At 47.1% G+C, this 20495-nt stretch overlaps 1 protein-coding gene and 1 long non-coding RNA gene across 5 annotated transcripts; one reads left to right on the top strand and one right to left on the bottom strand.

Annotated features, from left to right (window-relative positions):
- Nucleotides 1-3308: 3308 nt before the first annotated feature.
- On the bottom strand, nt 3309-9311 carry LOC134548012 (uncharacterized). The gene is made up of 2 exons (XM_063392288.1): nt 9094-9311; nt 3309-5701 (listed from the first exon to the last, which is right to left on the bottom strand). The coding sequence occupies exon 2, from the start codon at nt 5687-5689 to the stop codon at nt 4178-4180; it is 1512 nt and encodes a 503-aa protein (XP_063248358.1). The 5' UTR covers nt 5690-5701; nt 9094-9311; the 3' UTR covers nt 3309-4177.
- Nucleotides 9312-12788: 3477 nt separating this feature from the next.
- On the top strand, nt 12789-17612 carry LOC134548011 (uncharacterized). Of its 4 annotated transcripts, none has more exons than XR_010079680.1 (3): nt 12789-14781; nt 14923-14987; nt 15534-17612. It is a non-coding gene; the product is annotated as an uncharacterized LOC134548011 (long non-coding RNA). The 4 variants fall into 4 exon arrangements; XR_010079677.1 differs by having other exon boundaries at nt 12789-14987; nt 15534-16268; nt 16492-17610; XR_010079679.1 differs by having other exon boundaries at nt 12789-14987; nt 15534-15677; nt 16029-17608.
- The last annotated feature ends 2883 nt before the right edge of the window (nt 17613-20495 follow it).

Here is a 20495-nt window from a genome sequence, read left to right as displayed (position 1 = left end):
TCCATGGAGCTTGAGAAGCAAACGGATGTGAGCAGACTTGGCCAACAACTGAGTTAAACAAAGATACCAAAGCAGGAAGACAACAGAGAGAAGGGAAGAAGGGAAGGGAAGGGAAGGGAAGGGAAGGGAAGGGAAGGGAAGGGAAGGGAAGGGAAGGGAAGGGAAGGGAAGGGAAGGGAAGGGAAGGGAAGGGAAGGGAAGGGAAGGGAAGGGAAGGGAAGGGAAGGGAAGGGAAGGGAAGGGAAGGGAAGGGAAGGGAAGGGAAGGGAAGGGAAGGGAAGGGAAGGGAAGGGAAGGGAAGGGAAGGGAAGGGAAGGGAAGGGAAGGGAAGGGAAGGGAAGGGAAGGGAAGGGAAGGGAAGGGAAGGGAAGGGAAGGGAAGGGAAGGGAAGGGAAGGGAAGGGAAGGGAAGGGAAGGGAAGGGAAGGGAAGGGAAGGGAAGGGAAGGGAAGGGAAGGGAAGGGAAGGGAAGGGAAGGGAAGGGAAGGGAAGGGAAGGGAAGGGAAGGGAAGGGAAGGGAAGGGAAGGGAAGGGAAGGGAAGGGAAGGGAAGGGAAGGGGTAACATTTTTGTTTTAGGAGTTTTCTTCAGTACAATTTCTGTCTAACTTGGTAAAAATTTGAGAAACTAAAAGAGAAAGGGTAGATACCTACCATCCTGATCCTAAAGTCAATTTTGGTTGTTTACCCACTGATACTCTAATAGAAAGGAGATGCACACTGCATTTATCTGGGCCCAGCTGGGTTCCACTAGGAGCTCTAAGGGCTCTTCAGGCTCTTCAGATGAAAGATGCTAAGCAGCATTTCTGTTCTGTTGTCAATTCTCTGTTAGTGTGCTAACCACCCAGCATCTCCCTCCTTCCGTCAGCACGTGAGACACTGCGCTAACCAGCAGCACATGGGCATTGTCCTTGTGTCAAATGAAAATAATCAGTGGTTTGAGGAAATCCCATTTTTCATTTTCTTCTCCAGGGGGCTTGGGCAGTGTTTGAGTGCCTGTCCTCATCATCTTGAATCCCAAACTGCTTTAGATGACTGACAGACACTCATTTCCTAGCAATGGCAATCTGAGTGTTTGAAGGTGAATCAAAACGGAAACTGACGATATCAAATAGGTAGTCAGGTTTAATAGCTTAGTGAAGTTTAGATGCCTAAAATTTGGGATTAAGCAAAACTGGAAATTGAGTGACTTTTAGGAACCTAAGTCACAGTATAGGCAGGGGTTTGCAAACTGAATCCCACTCAACATTTTTATCATCTGACATCTGAAATGAAGCAATTCAATCACCTACATCAGCAGGCTGATTTCTTTCTTCTTCCACCTTCTGTGTCTCCCTAACTGAGAGTTTTCACCAGCTTTTGGGCTTAGAAACACATTTGAAAATGCTGAAATAGATTTTCTGCAATGACATTTACAGATCACAGTTTAACAGTCAGGGCCTTCAACATTCAGAATAATTGTTTCTTTTCCCATGACTGGGAACCCATGGTTATTTCAAAGTCCCCACCCGACTCTGAATGGAGTCACTGTGAAGCATTACCTCTGAACTTAAGGACAGCATTCACCTTATTTGACACAGTTAGGTGCTGTTGCAATAGCTGATAACACACAAGAGCAGGAGGGAGGGGATTAGGGGGAGAAAGACATCCCATGGAATGAGCAGCAAGTGCTTGCACAAACCTTTCTTTCAGTTCAAGTATGTAAAGTGAGATAAATGGTCAAACTGCAGACATACCATATGCAGCAGGAGCCAAAGGCTGCTCCCCAGATTGGCAGCTCCAGAAACCATCAGCACCGGATCCTCTCGGCAATTACCAGCTTGGGAATGCCCTTGCATTGATTGTGATGGACATAAACCAGCTGAGTCTCACCAGCAAGAGAACAGAGGGAGGAAGAGCCAGACAGAAGGACACAAACAGCACCAAACACTGGGACCAGCTGCAGCCTTCAGGTCACACTTCCGTGTCAACAAAAAAATGTTATTTAATATTTTCCAAATACTGAAGTAATTCATCACAAGGTATAAGTGGATCTATAATGTCTGAGATTGCTGGTTGAAGATTAACTGCATGTATCACATTTCCAGTGCAGCAACTTAAATGGGAAACAAAATAGCCTGAACCTCATAGGCAAGGCACTTATTCATTCTCTGCAGTAGCAAGGTTCCCATGCTGGCCAGCCTCAGCCATGTCATTTAGGAAATCTTCATGCCAGAACATTTGTATGCATGAAGGACGGTGCTGAAGCAGGACAGTGCCAGCCTGTCGGAATTCAGCTGATGTGAGAGTCTGATTAAATGTACGCAGCTGCCTTCATCTAATCTAGAGCCTGTATAGCACAAAATTACTGTGAATCACCAACGGAGGCAGGAAGAGCTTGATTATTGTTTAAACGTAGAGACAAACTGGCAATGAATGGATCACTGCTGGAGGGTGAATCCAAAAATGTCTACTTTCCTCTTCAGGCAGTCTTCAAATGGACACCAGGCTTTGGCCTGTCAGAGGTGGCACTTCCAGAGAGGCGGAGTCACAGCAAGCTGCCTTCACTCACACACTGCACTTGCTTCACACAGCTTCAAGATTTTATAACAGAACAAAGACCTTTAAAATACACAGCACAGAGGGAAGTCCCACATGAACTTTATAGAGAGGTGGAATTGTGCCACATATCCCAAAGTGCAGATGAAAACAACGGTTTGGAAGGGCTTTTAATTTCTCATTTATTACTTTTTAGCACATTGAACTCAATCTATATCTGTGTCAGTTGTATCTAAAAAACCCTAATAATTAACAATTCAACCCAGAGTCATCCAGCAATGGTAATGGCTGACATTTCTGTTCCATGATTTCTGACTGTCTGCATTGCAGTTGGACTCCAGCACAGCTGACACTGCCTCAAGTCAAGAGCAGTGCTCAGGTAATGACTGTGGAGCAAAACAGTTCTGACAAGAGCTGCAATGCTGTTCCCTCTATCATCCTTTCAGAATAGTCACCTCCTGGGAACATTGATTAAATGCAGCACTTGTATGCCACAGTACCAGCTCCTCTATCAGTCCTCAGGAGCAAGTTCATGTGCCCTACTGCAGGTACCCAAATCTCAGATGGACAAGTCTGAATACTGTAAACAGAAAGAGGGAAAAAATCCCTCAGCATTTAAGCAAATCCTCTCATCTGACCCCCCAAAATTCTTTTTCCCACCAATGTTCCTTCAACAGTTTTTAAAACAACGTTTTTCTACAGAGAATAAAGTTCACTGCTGACAGTTTGAAAGTCTGGTACAGCCTTTTCCACTATACACATCCAGTCTGTCGCGGTGCCGTTACTAAAGCCCCTTGGCTTCACCCCGAGCCAGCCCAGGCACCGGAGCAAGCGGAATCCGAGCCGCCCCTCAGCGGAACGAAGGGGTCAGCCCTGTGGGTTCTTGTCCCTGGGAGAGGCCGGAACGGCAGTAGGATAACTGAAGCGACGCGCTAAGAGCGAGAAAGGAGGATCCAGCCAGCCAGACAGAGGAACCACAACTTTAATCCAACATAGCACTGTCCAGACCGAAGTGGAACCAGGCTGAACTGGAACTGGATCCCGAACAAAGAAATGCACCAGCTTATATGCTTTCGGGGTAGGGGAGGAGAAATGGGAGCCCCTCTTTGCGGCAACCAATGGAAACTTGACACTTGGGAGATAAGGGGAAGGGTTGCAAGCCTTGAACCAGTTAGGGGATAGGGGAGGGATAACACAGTGGCGGGAAGAGGGAAAAGGTAACATGTGACCAAGGGGAACTTATGAATTTCAATTAAGGGGGGGGTGTACAGAACATACAGCATTGTACAGAACATACAATATAGGACCCACCAGCCTTTCATCTTTTCCACATATCTAAATCCTTCCTACTTGGTAAACCACCCATATATCTTTCAACTTCTCTCTGCCTCAAAACCCTCTTTCCTATATCCTTCTTTCAGCACCCTCTCCTTTTTCCTTAAGTCTCTCTCTTTAAATCCTCTCCTTCGTCTGTCCTTCTTTTCCTTGTCACAGTCCTTCACAGCACCTGCTTGTTCCTGCTTACACTGTCCCAACTTTCTTTGTGGAGTCCAACTGAGGTTTAACATACTGAAATGGGGAAAGTCCAACCATCCACACCACCACATCTCCCCCTTTTCTTTTATTTTTGACCCTGTGAGTTCTATCTCAGATATCCGAATTGAGGGGGGTCCACCAGGTGTTCAGAACGTGGGTATGATTCTGCAAACCACTGCTGTTGAGTAGGCCATTGTTCTCGAGGAAAGCTGCGCACTTCTTCCACGATGATTTCAAGCTGTTCAGCCTGCTCGTCCTCATCAACGAAGCTTTCCTCCTCCTCCTTGAACACTTCTGGGCCTACTTCAACGGCTACTCGGTGGACTTCAGCTTTGAGTGGTGATGTGGAGGAAGAAATCAAATTCTGCAACATCTTTTTCATTAGTCCAAGGCTGGCAATAGCAACAAAAAGCACAAAAACAATTAACAGAACAGTTCTAAGAATCGATCCCGTCCAACCCGAGATCCCCCATCCCTTGAATAAATTACTGAGCCAGTCCCCGTATTCTTGTTTGATGTCTCCTATCATGTTTTCCATTTGTTTGAGTGCCTCGCGAGTCCCCTTGGCCCTAGATGTCAAATTAAAGCAGCAGAGCCCCTCAAACTCCTCACACGAGTGACCGTGGAGGAGCAGGAGGTAATCGATGGCTGCACGATTCTGGAGGGTTGCCTGCCTCGTAATTTCCTCATCTTTCAGGAGGTTTGATAGGGCCCTAGAAGTCAAACGGGATTGCTTAGCTACCCAACATTCCAAATGGCCTAATTCTCCGAGGGTCTTAGCAATGGCGACCCACGGCGCAAATACTGTGATTGCGATGCCTTTAGATCTGCTCCAATGGATAATTTCCTCATCGCAATCGTCTGCCAATTTTTTGAGAGAGTAGTCTTCTCTCTTCTTTCTAGAGTGTGCCAATAGATGTGCACCATTTGTAGAATTTTGTGTAACCCAATCCAAAATTTGTGATTTGTTGGGTGAAAACAATCCGAGGGTCCCAAAGGTGCACGGGCCTCCGGAGAGGTGAGAGGGGATACCTGCCCATGCGTGGTCTCCGCAAATCAAGAATGTTCCCCTAGGAAGCTGGCGGGGATGGGCAAAGACTTGGGCTGATTTTTGGGGAGGGATTGGAGGATAACTAAAGGACACAGCGTTACACCAATGAGTATTAAAATGGGCTTTGGAGGAGACAAAATGACGGTGGTGACGCTGGACGTGGTCGTTGCGGATATGAAAACAAGATTCGGCTCTGGCGGAACCTAGAAGCTCCAGCTCCTGAGGCTCGTTTTCTAACTTTGGAAGACTTTTAATATAATTGTACCACGCGACGATGTAATGGGCATGCTTTAGGTTATGCTCCATTTTAGCAGCTTCTTGTCTAAGTTTTTGAGCATAACCTAGAAGCATCTTGGGCATCTCACGATCTTTAAATGGGATCCCCACGAGGCAGGATGCCATGGGATTCGCGGCACTCGCTTGGTTGAGACATATGTGGTCTTGGCCCAGTGATTTGGCCAAGACAGCCCAGACGTTCTGTTGTGGCTGGGGGACGAGCCACGCCTGGGCGATGGTCAGGAGACTGGCGAAGAGGACGGCTGAACTGATGGCAGTCTTGGCGCTCATGGTTGGACGGATCTAAACAGAAACTCAGAAAAACAAATCGTTACAAAGTGGGAAATCACAGAAAAAGGGGTCCTCCCAGCCTTCTGACTGCTCCTCCTCTTCCTCTGAGTCACTGGACTCACGCCTTCTGCGGCGGAGAGCCGCGGAGGCGACTTGAGGCTTTTCGTTTTCTCGGACTTTTGTTTTTCTTTCGATATAAGGCTTTACCCATCTGGATGGTATCCACTTCGGCCCGGCATCAGTGGAGACGCAGGCGTACCCGCGCCCCCACGTCAAAAGCGTCAGTGGACCCTCCACTTTCCCTGTTTCGGGAAACCTTACGGTCACCGGCGGATGCTGCTCACTCAGGTCCCAGTCGCGGTTGCTATTGAAATGCCGCACAACGGGCGGATCTGGTTTTTCATAAGAACAATTTAGGAAATTTAACACATAAAGTGCCCTTGCCAATCTGATTGATGGAGTTTCAACCTTCAGGACTGGTCTTTGCTGTTGAAGGACCCGTTTGACGTTCTGATGGGTCCTTTCAACAATGGCCTGACCCGTGGGGGAGTGAGGGATGCCCGTTTTATGCTCAACTCCCCATTGCTGCAGGAAATCTGCAAGCTCCCTGGAAGTATACGCAGGGCCATTATCTGTTTTAATTTCCTTGGGGATGCCCATGAAAGAGAAGGCCTGAATGAGGTGTTGGATGACGTGGGAGGCCTTCTCCCCTGCGTGTGCGGAGGCATAGACTACACCCGAGAAGGTATCAACGGACACATGCACGTACCGGAGTCTCCCGAACGCCGCCACATGGGTGACGTCGGTCTGCCAGATTTCACAACTTCCCAGCCCTCTGGGATTGACTCCGGCGTGCATGGTCGGCACGGAGTGGGATTGACACGATGGGCACGAAGCCACAATCGCCCTGGCCTGTTGCCGGGTGATACGAAATCGGCGGACCAGGGCTGGTGCATTCTGATGGAACAAAGCATGGCTGAGCTGTGCCTGTTGAAATATGTCAGGCAGTGGGGTCTTTGTCACAGGAGCAGCGAGAGCATCTGCTCTCCTGTTGCCCTCTGCAACAAACCCTGGCAAATCGGTGTGCGACCTTGTGTGCATCACGTAGAAGGGGTGCTCTCGGTGGGACACAAGCTTTATAAGCTTCGAGAGCTGCGCATAAAGCGCGTCGTTGGAAACCTGCTGTAATACTGCCTGATCAGCTCTGGACACTACCCCTGTAACATAGGCAGAGTCGGTAACTATGTTTAGCGGTCCGGGAAATCTCTCTAATGCCCTGACGACTGCGGCCAACTCAGCGACTTGAGGCGAACCCTCAACGATTTCAACATCACTGTCCCACTGCTGAGTTTCGGGATCCTCCCAGGTCATCACTGACCTGTGAGAAGCCCCGGACGCGTCTGTAAAAACGGTCAAGGCCTGGAGTGGTTTTGCACTTCGGACACTCCTCAATGCCAATTCAAAATTTCCATCCAGATTGAACAATTTGTGGGCCGGCCGATGAATTGAAATTTGGCCCGTAAAAGAGTCCAGAGCGAATTGTAGAGCTTCATTATTTTGAAGCAGAGTTTCCAACATGGGTTTGGTGATCTGGCCCGAGGATAATTTGATGGGGAGATGGATGCACTCAAAGTCACAACCGGCCAATTCGCAAAGGCGCGTACGTGCCTTGCGGATCAGCTCAGCCATGATTTCTTGTGGCCTCGTAAGTCTCTTGGGCCGGTGGTGGCTAAGAAAGACCCACTCTATGATCAGCAGTGGATCTCTCCCACCGTGGCCCTTGGTGTCATGCTGTGTGGTGTTCGAATCCCACTGAAAAATGACCCCAAAAAGATGCGGGAGCTTACCCAGCACCACAAACCGAAAGGGTAAGCCGGGGTCACATCTGTGCGCCTGGCGTGATGACAACGCCTGTTGTACCTTCTCCAGTGCTTTCCTTGCCTCCGCGGTGAGCGCCCTGGGAGAGCTAAGCTCATCTCCCCCCTTCAATAAATCGAAGAGGGGTGCTAGATCCTCCGTGGAGAGACCCAGCCAGGGCCTCACCCAATTCAACTCTCCGCAGAGTCGATGGACATCCGCAAGGGTCCGGACTGATGTCCGGATAGCCAATTTTTGGGGAACAATGGTCCGCCGTCCGATTTCCAGCCCCAGGTATTTCCAGGGTGGCATCCGCTGAATCTTCTCTGCTTGCAGCTCAAACCCTGCAGCAACTAACAAATCTGTTACGCGTGTGAGGACTCTATCCAGTTCGCTTGTTGTTGGGGCGCAAATGAGGATATCATCCATGTAATGGTGGATGATAACCTCCTCCGCGGCTGCGCGCACAGGACGCAGCAAGGAAGAGACGTACAGCTGGCACATCACCGGGGAGTTCTTCATACCTTGGGGAAGAGCCCTCCAGTGATACCTCTTCCTTGGGGCCGCTCGGTTGATGGTAGGCACCGAGAAGGCAAAACGCGGTGCGTCATCCGGATGTAGGGGAATTTGGAAGAAGCAATCCTTCAGATCAATAACTGCCAGATTCCAATTTCGGGGCAGCATGGCAGGGGATGGCATTCCTGGTTGGAGGGATCCCATGTCCTCTATAACGTTATTAATTTGTCGAAGATCGTGAAGGAGGCGCCAGCGCCTTCCGTCACTCTTTCGAATGACGAAGACGGGCGAGTTCCAGGGGGAATTCGTTTCCACGATATTACCCTTCTGTAACTGCTCCTCCACGAGCTCCTCGAGCGCCTTTAATTTCTCCTTGGATAGCGGCCACTGGTCAACCCACACTGGATTATCCGTTTTCCAATTCAGTTTGAGGATTGGGCGCTCCTCAGTGACCGCTAGGCAAAAAACCTGAGGGGGGTCTGGGATACTAATTGTGACCCCCCATTGAGACATGAGCTCCCTACCAAGCAGGGGCCGTTCATATTTGCAAACGAAAGGGCGCGTATATGCCAATTGCCCTTTCGGCCCCGTGAATTTCACCATGCGCGCTGATCTCTTAGCCGATTGAAAACCCCCTACTCCGGAGATATTCGCCGGCGCGTCCTCCAAGGCCCAATGTGACGGCCACTCCCGGGTGGGAATGACCGTGACATCCGCTCCTGTGTCAAAAAGAAGACCTTTATTAACGGACTCATCCCCAATGGACATCGTACATTGTATTATAGGTTTTTCTTCTGTGATCCGATGCACTGCGTTGACTGAAAGTGGCCTTTCCTCAGGGTAAACCTGATACTGATCTGGCCTGGTGTGTGGAATTGCCTGGGCCACTATTTGTCCCTTTGGGTGGAAAGCTGGGGGATGAGTGGAACGCAGCCAGACATTGAGGAACCTGGGGTCACCCTTATAGGTCCCCGGGTATACCTCAATGTCTTGCGGAGTGTATTTACAGTCCCCAACAACAATGAACTTACCTTTCCTTTGAAACGGCCAGTCCAGAAGGTCTTCGCAATCCACGCGAACTGGGTACCAGCTGGTATCTCTGAGGTGCGCACTGTGAGTGAGCCTCAACCTGTAAGGTTTACAAAATGGTGTTAACGTCAAGTCCGGGAAAGTTCCCTCCTGGGAAGGGTAAAGGAAATGCCAGTCCGAGATAGTTGTCTTGGTCCAGTGACCCCCGAAGGCGTTGACTGCCTTCTCTTCTGCACTGCCCACCCTGTTGGGGTCATCATGCCGGGTGGGCCCGCACTCCCCCCCTAGTTTATTGAATTGTGTTCGGAGTCCTCCTGCTGCGGCCGAGGCTTTGCCAGCAAGTTATGCGGGCATTGGCTCACAAAATGCCCTTTTTCATGGCAGAGGTAGCACTCGACCCGTGCTCTGGCTGGGTTCGACGCTGCCGGCTTGCGGGCCTGTGGGCGACGAGGAGTCGCATCTTCCGCAGCATGCACCTGCCGAGTTCCCTGCTTGCTTGCGGTGGTCATATGTTGAAGCAGGAAAGGGACCTTTTGCTGGCAAACTTGCAGCATCACCTGTAGAGTCCGTGGGGGTTCTGGAGGGAGACTTAAAATCGCTTGTTTGCATACATTATTAGCATTAGCAAAAACAATCTCCTCCAAAATTCTCTTACGGGCGAGCCCGTCCGTTACTTGTATTTCTAAAGCCCTAGTCATCTTGTCCACGAAATCTACAAATGATTCTGTGTCCCCTTGCCTAATCTGGGTGAACGGCGGCAGGGGTGCACGAGGCTGCATCGTGAAAAAGGCTTTGCAGGCCAGGTCTTGCACCCTAGGCAAAACTGCTGGTGGAATGAGCAGTGCCTGAATTTGAGGGGACTCGAAGGAACCTTCTCCTCCCAGCAATTCAACAGTAAGGGGATTACCTCCCTCATCAATTGCTGGGAGTGGCAGGTGCGGCAGCTCTTCCCGCAGGGCTTGCCTAAATGCAGCAAGCCATAATTCAAATTCAGCCGGTGTCATCAGGCAAGAAAATAATTGCTTTAAGTCTGCCGGAAGGGTTGTCGCAGCTGCTAGGTCTGCCTGAAGGAGGCCGCGGAAGTACGAGCTCTCTCTCCCAAACTCTTTGTGCGCCTTACATAAATCTCGAATTATAGTTTGTGAAAATGGCTGCCAATTCGGTTTAGGTTCGCCACCCCCGCGAGCCTTTCGGTAGGTGACAGGCGCAGCTGAGAGATGCACTTCCTGGTTTCCATCGCTGTTGTCTTCCGGTTCCCTACCGTGGGAACCGGAAGAGGCAGCGTGGGAACTACCATTCCAAGATGGCCTCCTTCCGGGGTGGGGAGAAGTGCCTGGCTCCGCCCCTAGGGCGGGCCAGGGGGCAGGAGTGGGAGGAGTGTCAGCGTGGGAAAAGGGAGGGACCGAAGGCGGGGTTTGGGCGGCCACAAAGGGAGGAGACATCGGGTATGTGGGAGGAGCCATGGGTGGAGCAAGGGAGGGAACAGAGGGGGCGGGTGTGGGAGGGACCAAGGGGTAAAATGGGTTGGGCAGATAAAAGGGGTTGGGCGGGTATGAAGGGGTTGGGTCAAGGAAGGGATTGGATTTCGGGGGAGGGGGACGCGGGGGAGGGGTAGGAGAACGGCGCGAACGGGCGCCATCTTGTGTGTCGCAGGCGCCATCTTGTGGCTCCTGTGACGCAGCAAGATTAAATCTAACTTTTGGTCGATAACGTGGGGAGACAGGGGAAGGGCTGCGTCCCCGGGCCGCTTGTCCAGGGCGACCCGAGGATTCCTCAGCAGTCCGGACAAGACTGCTGAGGCTGGGGGACCGGGAGTTCTGATGAGAGCCTGGGCTGGCAGACCTAGGGTCTGCGGCTCTCCTCAGAATTCCCTTCCGAGGAACACGGGGATTGGGAGAAGGGGAACGGGAAACTGGGGCGGGCGGTCGCGTTGGCTTTTCATGCAGGGGAGAGCTGTTAGCGATCGTTTTAAATTTGACAATCAAAAACATAAAATCTTGGGGACATTTATCCGAATTGGCCGCCTTTTTTTCGATCGCCTCCCAGTAACGGGGGTTCCTCACAAGCTCCTCAGACGTGTTACTGAACTGCACGGAAAGCCACCGCACCAGCCTTTTTAACGAACCGCGGGAGAACTGAACCTTGTTCTCCTCCAAAACTCTAACAAGAACATAATAAACTCCTTTCTGGGTGGTCGAAAGCGAGGCACCCATCTCGCCGGTGTTGAAAAACCACCCTCGCCCAAGACCGGACCAACTAAATCTCAAACAGAAAACCGTAACTGCCGCAACTTAAAAACCGGGCAACCCTGCACTCGCTAAAGCCACCGATCCTCCCGGCGCGCGGCACACGCAACGTCCCCAAAAACCCGACTCTCCCCCAGCTCCGAGCCTCCCTCGAGAGCTGGCAGGAGCACTCGAACGAAACAAACCCGAACGAAAAGAACTGAAAACCGCCTGGGCACGACCAAACCGGGAGCGAAAACAAAAGCGTTAACCCCCCGGTCCTGCGCAGACTTCTCCTCGGAGCCCTCCCCCGTGGCTTGGAGAGGGGGTCCTGATCGCGTGCCCCCGACGGAGGGTACTTACCTGCGGTCTTGGGGAACCCTCAGCGCACAGAAGACTCCGCCGGGAGTGCTGCCGACGAAGCTGCCTCCTGGATCTGCGAGGAGCGCTCCTCCGAAGAGGCTGCTCGACTCGCAGCGGTGGGACTGCCCTGGATCTGAAACTCTTCGGTGCTCGCGCCTGGTGCAAGCACCGCCAATCCTCACGGGGACCACAAAGAGGGAAGACAAGAGCCTCCACGGAAACTCAAGGCTTCTCCTCAGGGTCCCATCTGGGTCGCCAGCCACCTGTCGCGGTGCCGTTACTAAAGCCCCTTGGCTTCACCCCGAGCCAGCCCAGGCACCGGAGCAAGCGGAATCCGAGCCGCCCCTCAGCGGAACGAAGGGGTCAGCCCTGTGGGTTCTTGTCCCTGGGAGAGGCCGGAACGGCAGTAGGATAACTGAAGCGACGCGCTAAGAGCGAGAAAGGAGGATCCAGCCAGCCAGACAGAGGAACCACAACTTTAATCCAACATAGCACTGTCCAGACCGAAGTGGAACCAGGCTGAACTGGAACTGGATCCCGAACAAAGAAATGCACCAGCTTATATGCTTTCGGGGTAGGGGAGGAGAAATGGGAGCCCCTCTTTGCGGCAACCAATGGAAACTTGACACTTGGGAGATAAGGGGAAGGGTTGCAAGCCTTGAACCAGTTAGGGGATAGGGGAGGGATAACACAGTGGCGGGAAGAGGGAAAAGGTAACATGTGACCAAGGGGAACTTATGAATTTCAATTAAGGGGGGGGGTGTACAGAACATACAGCATTGTACAGAACATACAATATAGGACCCACCAGCCTTTCATCTTTTCCACATATCTAAATCCTTCCTACTTGGTAAACCACCCATATATCTTTCAACTTCTCTCTGCCTCAAAACCCTCTTTCCTATATCCTTCTTTCAGCACCCTCTCCTTTTTCCTTAAGTCTCTCTCTTTAAATCCTCTCCTTCGTCTGTCCTTCTTTTCCTTGTCACAGTCCTTCACAGCACCTGCTTGTTCCTGCTTACACTGTCCCAACTTTCTTTGTGGAGTCCAACTGAGGTTTAACATACTGAAATGGGGAAAGTCCAACCATCCACACCACCACACAGTCAGTTGGAAAAGCACTGCCAGAATAATTTGCTTAGAATGAAGAGGGGAAAGGACATGCCTGTTCTGGTTTTGTTTTGGGTTTTTTTGTTGTTGTTGGTTTTTTTTTTTTTTTTCTTATTTTTAAGAGTTCTCTCATTTTTCCAAAAGCAGTACCAAGGCTTGTCGATACACATCAATCTGAAACTGAAACCTTAACAAGCAAGAACTGATGGATACATAGCCAGCAAAATTTCAAGTTCCCTTCTGATAAAATTCTGTCTTTCAACAGCTGTTTTAAGAGTTAGCTTTGCACTAGAGTGAAGAAGAGGTGGCAAGGAACATTCCCTGATGTACTGTCAAACAAAACAACTTCACTTACAATGTGGTTTGTTTGAATTCAGTTTCATGTAAATTTGAAATAAGCATGCCCCTTCTTTTCTAAAAAACAGTCAGTATTGTCCTGCATTTTTGTACTACCCATCATAGTTAATAACACACTCTCAGTGTGCCCAGCTGTATTTAGCAGAAACTAGTTCAAACCCAGCACAGAGAAATTCTGCCCTAGAAGTCAGATATATTAATTAGTTAATAAGTGAAGAGCTGAAGGAACAAGCTTGACAAGAAAATTCTAAGTGATGTTGTCAGGACAGGGACTCAGCATGATCCCAGCAAGAGAAACCACCAGGGAGAGAGAAAATTTCCTGCCTAACATGCAAGGTGTTCAACACAAGAGAGGAGCAGAGCAAAGCAGGACTTTGCCCTGCCTGGAACGGATGTGAACTTCTGATCATTAAAAAAAAAAAAAAAGGAGGATGACTGACAACTGATGAAAACAATTTCCTCTATCAAAGCTGGAGGTCTCACAATTAGAAAAGCTTAGGGCAACTACATGACTTTCTCCCCTTCTAGGTTTTGTGGGTTTGTTTAGGCATTACTTTACATTACTGCATTATTCCTGTGCTTTTCAGCCTGAAATGACTTTCTGGTTGTGTGCTGAGACCTCTGCCCTGCAAGCTGATCCATGAAGTCAGATCAGAGAAGTTTCTGCAGAGTCAAGGGGCTGCTCTGGCGATAGGGCTCCCCAAGATGAGGGTGTTGGAGATGCCATGGAGCCAAGTGACAGTGGAGGAAGACGGCTCCTACCCAGGAAAACACGTGCCACGTGAAAGAAAGGGATTAACCCTTGAATTCAAAAAGGTAAGAGGGGATTTTTAATTGACAAACAAAATGAAGAAGGGATTGACTTGAACACCCATGATTTGTGAGAATGCATAACAGCACTGCACAGAATTTGCAGCAGTTCTAAAAGAGGTAAGAAAACCTATCCAAAAAAAAAGAAAAAAAAAAAATCAATAAAACACCAACACAAGTTGATCTTGATTTGTGTGTGGTTTTTGAAAGAAAAAAGGATAAACAGGTGATGTGTCATTCTATGTAACTCACATATTTCACGCCTTTGAAATATGTAACACTATTTGTGTTGTTTGTGTTGGTGACATGTCCTTACAACATCACCTCAGAGGCCAACCATGCTGTGCACACGTCACGGGAGCCAGTCCCATGTGTCCCTGCACACACACACCCCTCCTCCCCATTTCTAGACAAAATAAACACAACAGGCAAAAGGTCTGAAGAGAGCCCACAATTACAGAGCTGAAATGTCCTTGTTTGCAGCGAGGCAGCAGTGAGGCAGCATGCTGATGGGAACCTCGCCCAGACATACTCAGGCTCAACTCCACCAGGAGATTTTACCACTTCTAAAGCCACTACTGAATTTGGGAAGCCAGGGCTTTATTTCAAAGCTGAATAACCCTCCTTCCTTCCTTTTGAAATGTGGACTGGAAGGACTGTCCACTTCTAAACAATAACACAGTATTTAAGGCTCAGTTCTCAGTTTGGGGAAGTGGAGGAGAGCAGGAGCAAGAGGAGAGGAAGCTCTGCCTTGCCTCCAGCGTGTTCAGCTCATGCCACTGTAAAACTTCACAAATGGGGACACAGGGGAGCCCAGCTCACTTGGTAAGTAGTTTGGATGTGCCTGTATGGGGTGAAGCAGTGTCCAAACACTTTTCTCCTTTTCTCCTGAATCCACACCACAGCCTTTCTGATTTCTTCTCCCCACAAGAAAATACGTGAATAAAAGACTTCCTTTTTCTACAGGGTGTTGAAAATACAAATACATGAAAGACAGGAGATGCTTGGACCACATCATATACCACAATAAGGTAATCATTCTTCTATTCTATGCAAGAATTATTTTAGCAAAACGTATCTGACTTACCAATTTTAAGATTTTTTTTAGGTGCCAAAGTGTGTGTACAAATGCATTTGAAGAGAAAACTTGGTACAATCTGTTCTTTAAAAAGGACAGATCCTTCTGTGTGTTGATTTTTTGAAAATGTCCTTAAAAAACAATAACCTGCCCTTCACCACCACCACCCCCGGACTCTTATCCAGAGGCTCTGCCATGTGCCTAACTAATCAAAGTGTTGTGTTATGATTGCCATGGAGACTGCAATCCAGCAGCTGCCTTGACATTTCATCTTCAGCTGCTTTCAAAACGCTTTCTTTTTGCCAAGGAAAACTTTTCACTGTTATTAATTTTTTTACTGTACACTGCTCCCTCCACTACAAAAGAAATATTTAGGAAAAAGTCAGCGGAAACTGCCTCAGTTCTAACAATGTATTTTGCTAATTGCTTTTGTTCTCCTCTCAAGCAATTTTAAAAGTTTCTGAGGCTTTAAACTAAAAGCTTATGCTTTGTTTTGCAGACCAACTGATAATTGTGCACTACTGTATAGGGTCACTACAGGAGCAACCTCCAGCCCCCGTGTGCAAGGGCAGCTGCCTGGCCCTCCATGCACACTTCTCCTGGAACTTTAAGGCTGTTGCTGCTTCTCCTGTCTTTTGAGGAGGTGAGGCGATAAGGTATTAGAGAATACAAATAAACATGTCTGTTTCTTCCTGCCCCAGATGAGGGAAGGTTGTGTACTGTGAAGTACCTGGCTGGTATGCAAGCCCCCAGGAAAGGTTTAAGGGAAGCCAAAGAGGGTACAAAGGTGGAAGACCACGATCCCCCACCTGTGGCATGGCAGTAGGGTTTAGCATCCAAAGTGGCTACATTTTATGTACTGACAGGGCTAAGAAAGCACCATACAGATTTTAAGGACATACAGAAGAGCTCTGCTAACTGATGATTTAGTTCACAAACAAGCATTTTCTAATTAACTAAGCTGTTGCCCCCTTTCTTTTCCAAATGAGGGAAGGTCATAGCTTTCTTTGAGCAGCCTGGGACACATAAAAAAGAACCTTCTCTGCAGCCTTTCAAAGCACTTGCCCCCAAAGATGCTTTCCCATCCTACTCCACACTCAAGGATGTCTCAGATCAACTGGTGCCAAGAAGGTGTGGCTGGAGACATGCTGGGGCATGGAGATGTGCACAGGACATATTGAAAAGAGTTTGATTCAAAATCCCAGTAGATTTGATCATCTGCAGTTTGGCCAGGGTAGGAGGTACATGATATCTGTGTGTGTGTGTACGTGTGTGTAAGCCGAAAGGATTATCGCAACAGTAAGAATTAGGTTAAAACTCTGAGCCATTTGGGCTGAGAAGAGTAGGGTTTAAAATGAAAGCTTCAAGCCACTTTTTAACAATTTTTCCTTGATTATAAGATACAATGACAAATTTGAGTTAAAAGCCTTCGTCTGAAAAGCATGTATGCTTAACAGGAGGAAGAAGGAAAACACCTTCAGAAGCAGTCAGCTTCCTGTCTTATGTTTTTGAAGTCAAGCTGATGGGTCACAGAACGGATCTCAAATATGTATATATATAATCCCCGCAGCTAAAAGTCGTCTATTTTAAAAGACAAGTGTTTGCTCACCCTAGGAACATTGTACTCAAGCTTCAGACTTTGTGATCCATATGGGTTTTATCAACTTGTTTGCCAGGAATTTAAGAAAAACAAACTTTATTCATGTTCCTTAGAGAATTTAATCCACTTCATGGTCTGCACAAAAAGAAATACAGCTTCAGAAAAAAAAAAAAAAAAAAGCCCTGGGCATTCCTGGAACTGGAAGGTCAGAGAGCCAAAATAACGGATCCACTTAGTATGAGAAATGAGTGACTTGCAGTGGCATCATTATCAGCACTGGAAGTACATGGTTTCAGCTTAGAAAGTGATTTCATGTCACATCCCATAAAGGATCCCCAAACAAGAAGTGCTTTCACAAGCCCTCAACCAGGCACTGCCACTGCTTTGAGGGCAGTACTTACCTTAAAGATGGGGTGTATAATCCACCAGAAGCATGTGTTCCTGGAGACTTCCCTTTGAGGAGCTGAAGTTAGATGAGATGAGACCTATTCCATATCATCCTGTAACATACCTTGGTATATTTGTTTGTATATAAAGAATTTAGTTGTGTAACCCTAGGTTTGGTTTTCCAAGCTTGATAAAAACCTGTGAACTTCTATATAATTTATCAGTATTTTGTTTTCTGTATCATAAAGAACCGGCAGTTTCTGCAAAATGTGTTAATATACATTGCTGCTGCAAACAGAGGTGTTTATCTCCAATGACACTTGCTTTAAAAGTACAGTCTAATACAGGAAATATATATTTTGATTAATTCTTAAAGCAAATAATTATGCAGATTAATCCCTATACTACCCAAATTTACACAGGCAGCCTAACATTAATGCATTGCAAGTCTTTATGGTTACAACATCGTAGCATGGTATCTCACCAGCTTTTAAAGAAAGCTGTATTTCTGCTCCAGGAGTGGTTTGTTACATTGAATTAATGTTGCATTAGAACCCTTTCAGTAAGTCAAATCACATTACTCACTCGTATAGCATTCTTGGCAAGCATCAAAAAAACATTTTTAATACTTAGGAACTGCAAGATTGAGCCAGACAGTGATCTGATGTTTAAAACAGGACTAGGCACCTTAAGTCAAAATTGCAGCAGAGGGGAAAAAAGAACCCAAAAAACTACTTACATTCTTAAGTCAAAAGGCACCTACTAGTGAAAAATGTTTCTACAGAACCCGACATCCTGAACAGAGTAGAATAATTTAGCCTTTTCTTCACACGTTACTGTGCAAAATAACTTGTGAAACCACAATTATTCTTCAAACCATGCTGAAAAAATCCATAGCTGATCTGTTCTTAGAAAATGAGCCTGATCTATTTGAATGGTGCATGTGGTACCTGCAGAGCCTGGTGCTGGCAGGGAGGGAGAGACTGTCCCCTTCAGTTCCCAGCTGTAAGGGCCTCTGCAGCATTTCCTCCATCTCTTTGAGCAGCGTAAAGGGACCAAATCACATGAGCAAATCCATGGTTACCCCTGTTTAGCATTCAGACCATGACACTTGGCTTGCTTTTCTCATGGCAACAATCTCCCTCAGATGCATTCAAACTCTTGGCTGTCCACCTTTCAACGACTCTTCAGGTGGCTCATGGATAGACACTAAGTGAAAACTCCTGCACATCATGGGTTAATTTTTATGCCAATGGTGACTGTAGCTCTTTACTTTTTAAAACAAATGCCTGATATACAGTGCAACTGGCTGAGTGCACAGCCAAAAACAGACCACAGGAAATCTCTTTGACAGCCAGGATGGCAGAATTGTTAGCTTGGGTCTGCATTATGGTTGTTTGTTTTTTTTTTTTTTTAATTAAATATAAAGAGGTTGTGAGATCTCAAGGAGAAAAGCAGATGCTACAGAAAAAAAACACAAAACCACAAATGGCCGGTTTCTAAGAAGAGAGACATCTATGAATAGCACAGTCATAAATAACTTTTTCCATTTTATCTGAAGGATTATTGTGGCTTTTCACCCCAGTTTATTTCAGCGGAAGTAAAGACGACTCTGCAACACTAAGCAAATAAACCAGCCTAATATAAAATGTTCACTAGAGATAAGAAAGCACACAAGGCTATTTATTGCTGTATTTTTATATTTTGTTTCTGTTCTCCTTTGATCTGTGCTAACACAGGCATTAAACTGACAGCTTAGGGTCACAACACACACCAGGATATTGAAAGGCGGTCACATATAAGGGAATATCGAATTGTTCCTTTAGAGCAAGTTGCAAGTTTTGGTTAATCAGTTCTCTGGGGTCTAGCTCCATCCATAAAGATAAAATGCTTACTGTCTTTTTTAAAAGTTATTAGATAAAGAATCTGTGTGTGCTCCTGGTTTTTTGAGGTGTAAACATCTGCAGCAGATACCGACGTTGATTTTACTTCCAGTTACAGTGGTGTAACAAGAGTTGCTTCACAGACGGCAGAGGAATTTCAGCAGTAAATGAAAAAAGAATAAGGCTCATTGTGCTTTTAATTTTGTTTCATGTAGGCGAGAGGGGAGAAAATTGATTTTTGTCCCAGCCTTTTTTTTCTCATACATGTCACTGATGCATTTTCAAACCTTGGAGAATTGGTGAATGTGGGAATACAGGCTCTAATACAAAACACTTGGCCTGTTTTCAGTTCCTAACACATACTCCAGAGTTCATGTTATGGTTATCAGAAAGAATCTATGAAAAATGAAGCTGCACACAACTGCAGACCATCAGCCTGGCTTAACCCCGTCAGGCGGGGATGAAGCAGGAAGTGCTTTGTGACACTGACTGGCAGAAGTACAAACTGATGAAGAAAACACGCGGCAGGAAAGAGGGTCTTAGATGGTGAGCTAGAGCTGGGGACATTAACTACAGCTATACTCTGCCAGGGCCAAGATCAGAGGAGCTTGACATACTTGTTAAAGGTTTCATCAAAAGGATTAGTTCCAGCAGCCTTTTTTAACCTTTCCTACAACACAATTTACCCAAAGGTGGCCGAGGGCAACAAGGGCTGCCCTGTGAGATAACATTTTTAATTGTACAAATGCCATTCTTGATGTCATAATCCCGAGGTTAATGCAGTTGCAGGTCCTGAACAGATGTGGTGTAGGCTACCCCGTAGTACTGAGAGGTGGCCATGCAGGCAGTGAAAACAGCCACAGTTCTAAGAGGAGTTCAGCTACTGCCCTGAGTGTTTTCCTACACTTTCCCTATGAACTTTTGCACTATTTTAAATGGTCTCTGCCCATATGTAAAGCAAACAAACAAACAAAAATATTGTTCATACAATGTGTTACCAAGAATCAACAGTCAAGTATAGCCACTGCCTAATGGCACAACTCATAGACAGGGCAAGGTGATCCATAAATGAACAAAAGAAAGAAAAAGGGCAAGAGCCCAGAAAACATCTGGATGCCACCATGCTAAATCTTACACCTTGTTGTACTTTAGCAGTGCTGATTAATAAGAAATAAGTTTCAGATTAAGAACCCTGACATCTTCTTTAAATTCAAATACACCGGCTAGATTTTAGCAGAGAGCATATTTTGCACATTTTAGGAAGACTTTTTGATGGGTTTCTGGATAGGTTTCTGGATGAGGTACTCTCTCCCTCCCTACAAAAACCAAACCCAAACATTTCTTAATAGAAATGTTCACACTATACAGTTCAAAGAGAAAAGTTTGCCTCACTTTTAAACAGATCAAATAGTTTGCTCCACGTGCTAAGCTGCTGCCTATGTCACCAAGCAGAAAATCATGCCTTGTTGCTGCGACACAAGATTGTGAGGGTTGCAGATCAGTTAAATAAAGGAACTGAAGCTGGGCAAATTTTATGTGGGACCAGCTTGAATATTTCTGCACAACATTTCAAATATCTGCAGCATGGTAC

The sequence above is a fragment of the Prinia subflava genome, chromosome 3 (assembly GCF_021018805.1).
Source record: "Prinia subflava isolate CZ2003 ecotype Zambia chromosome 3, Cam_Psub_1.2, whole genome shotgun sequence".
NCBI classification, from domain to species: Eukaryota; Metazoa; Chordata; class Aves; order Passeriformes; family Cisticolidae; genus Prinia; species Prinia subflava.
This window is presented reverse-complemented; position numbering and strand designations above follow the sequence as displayed.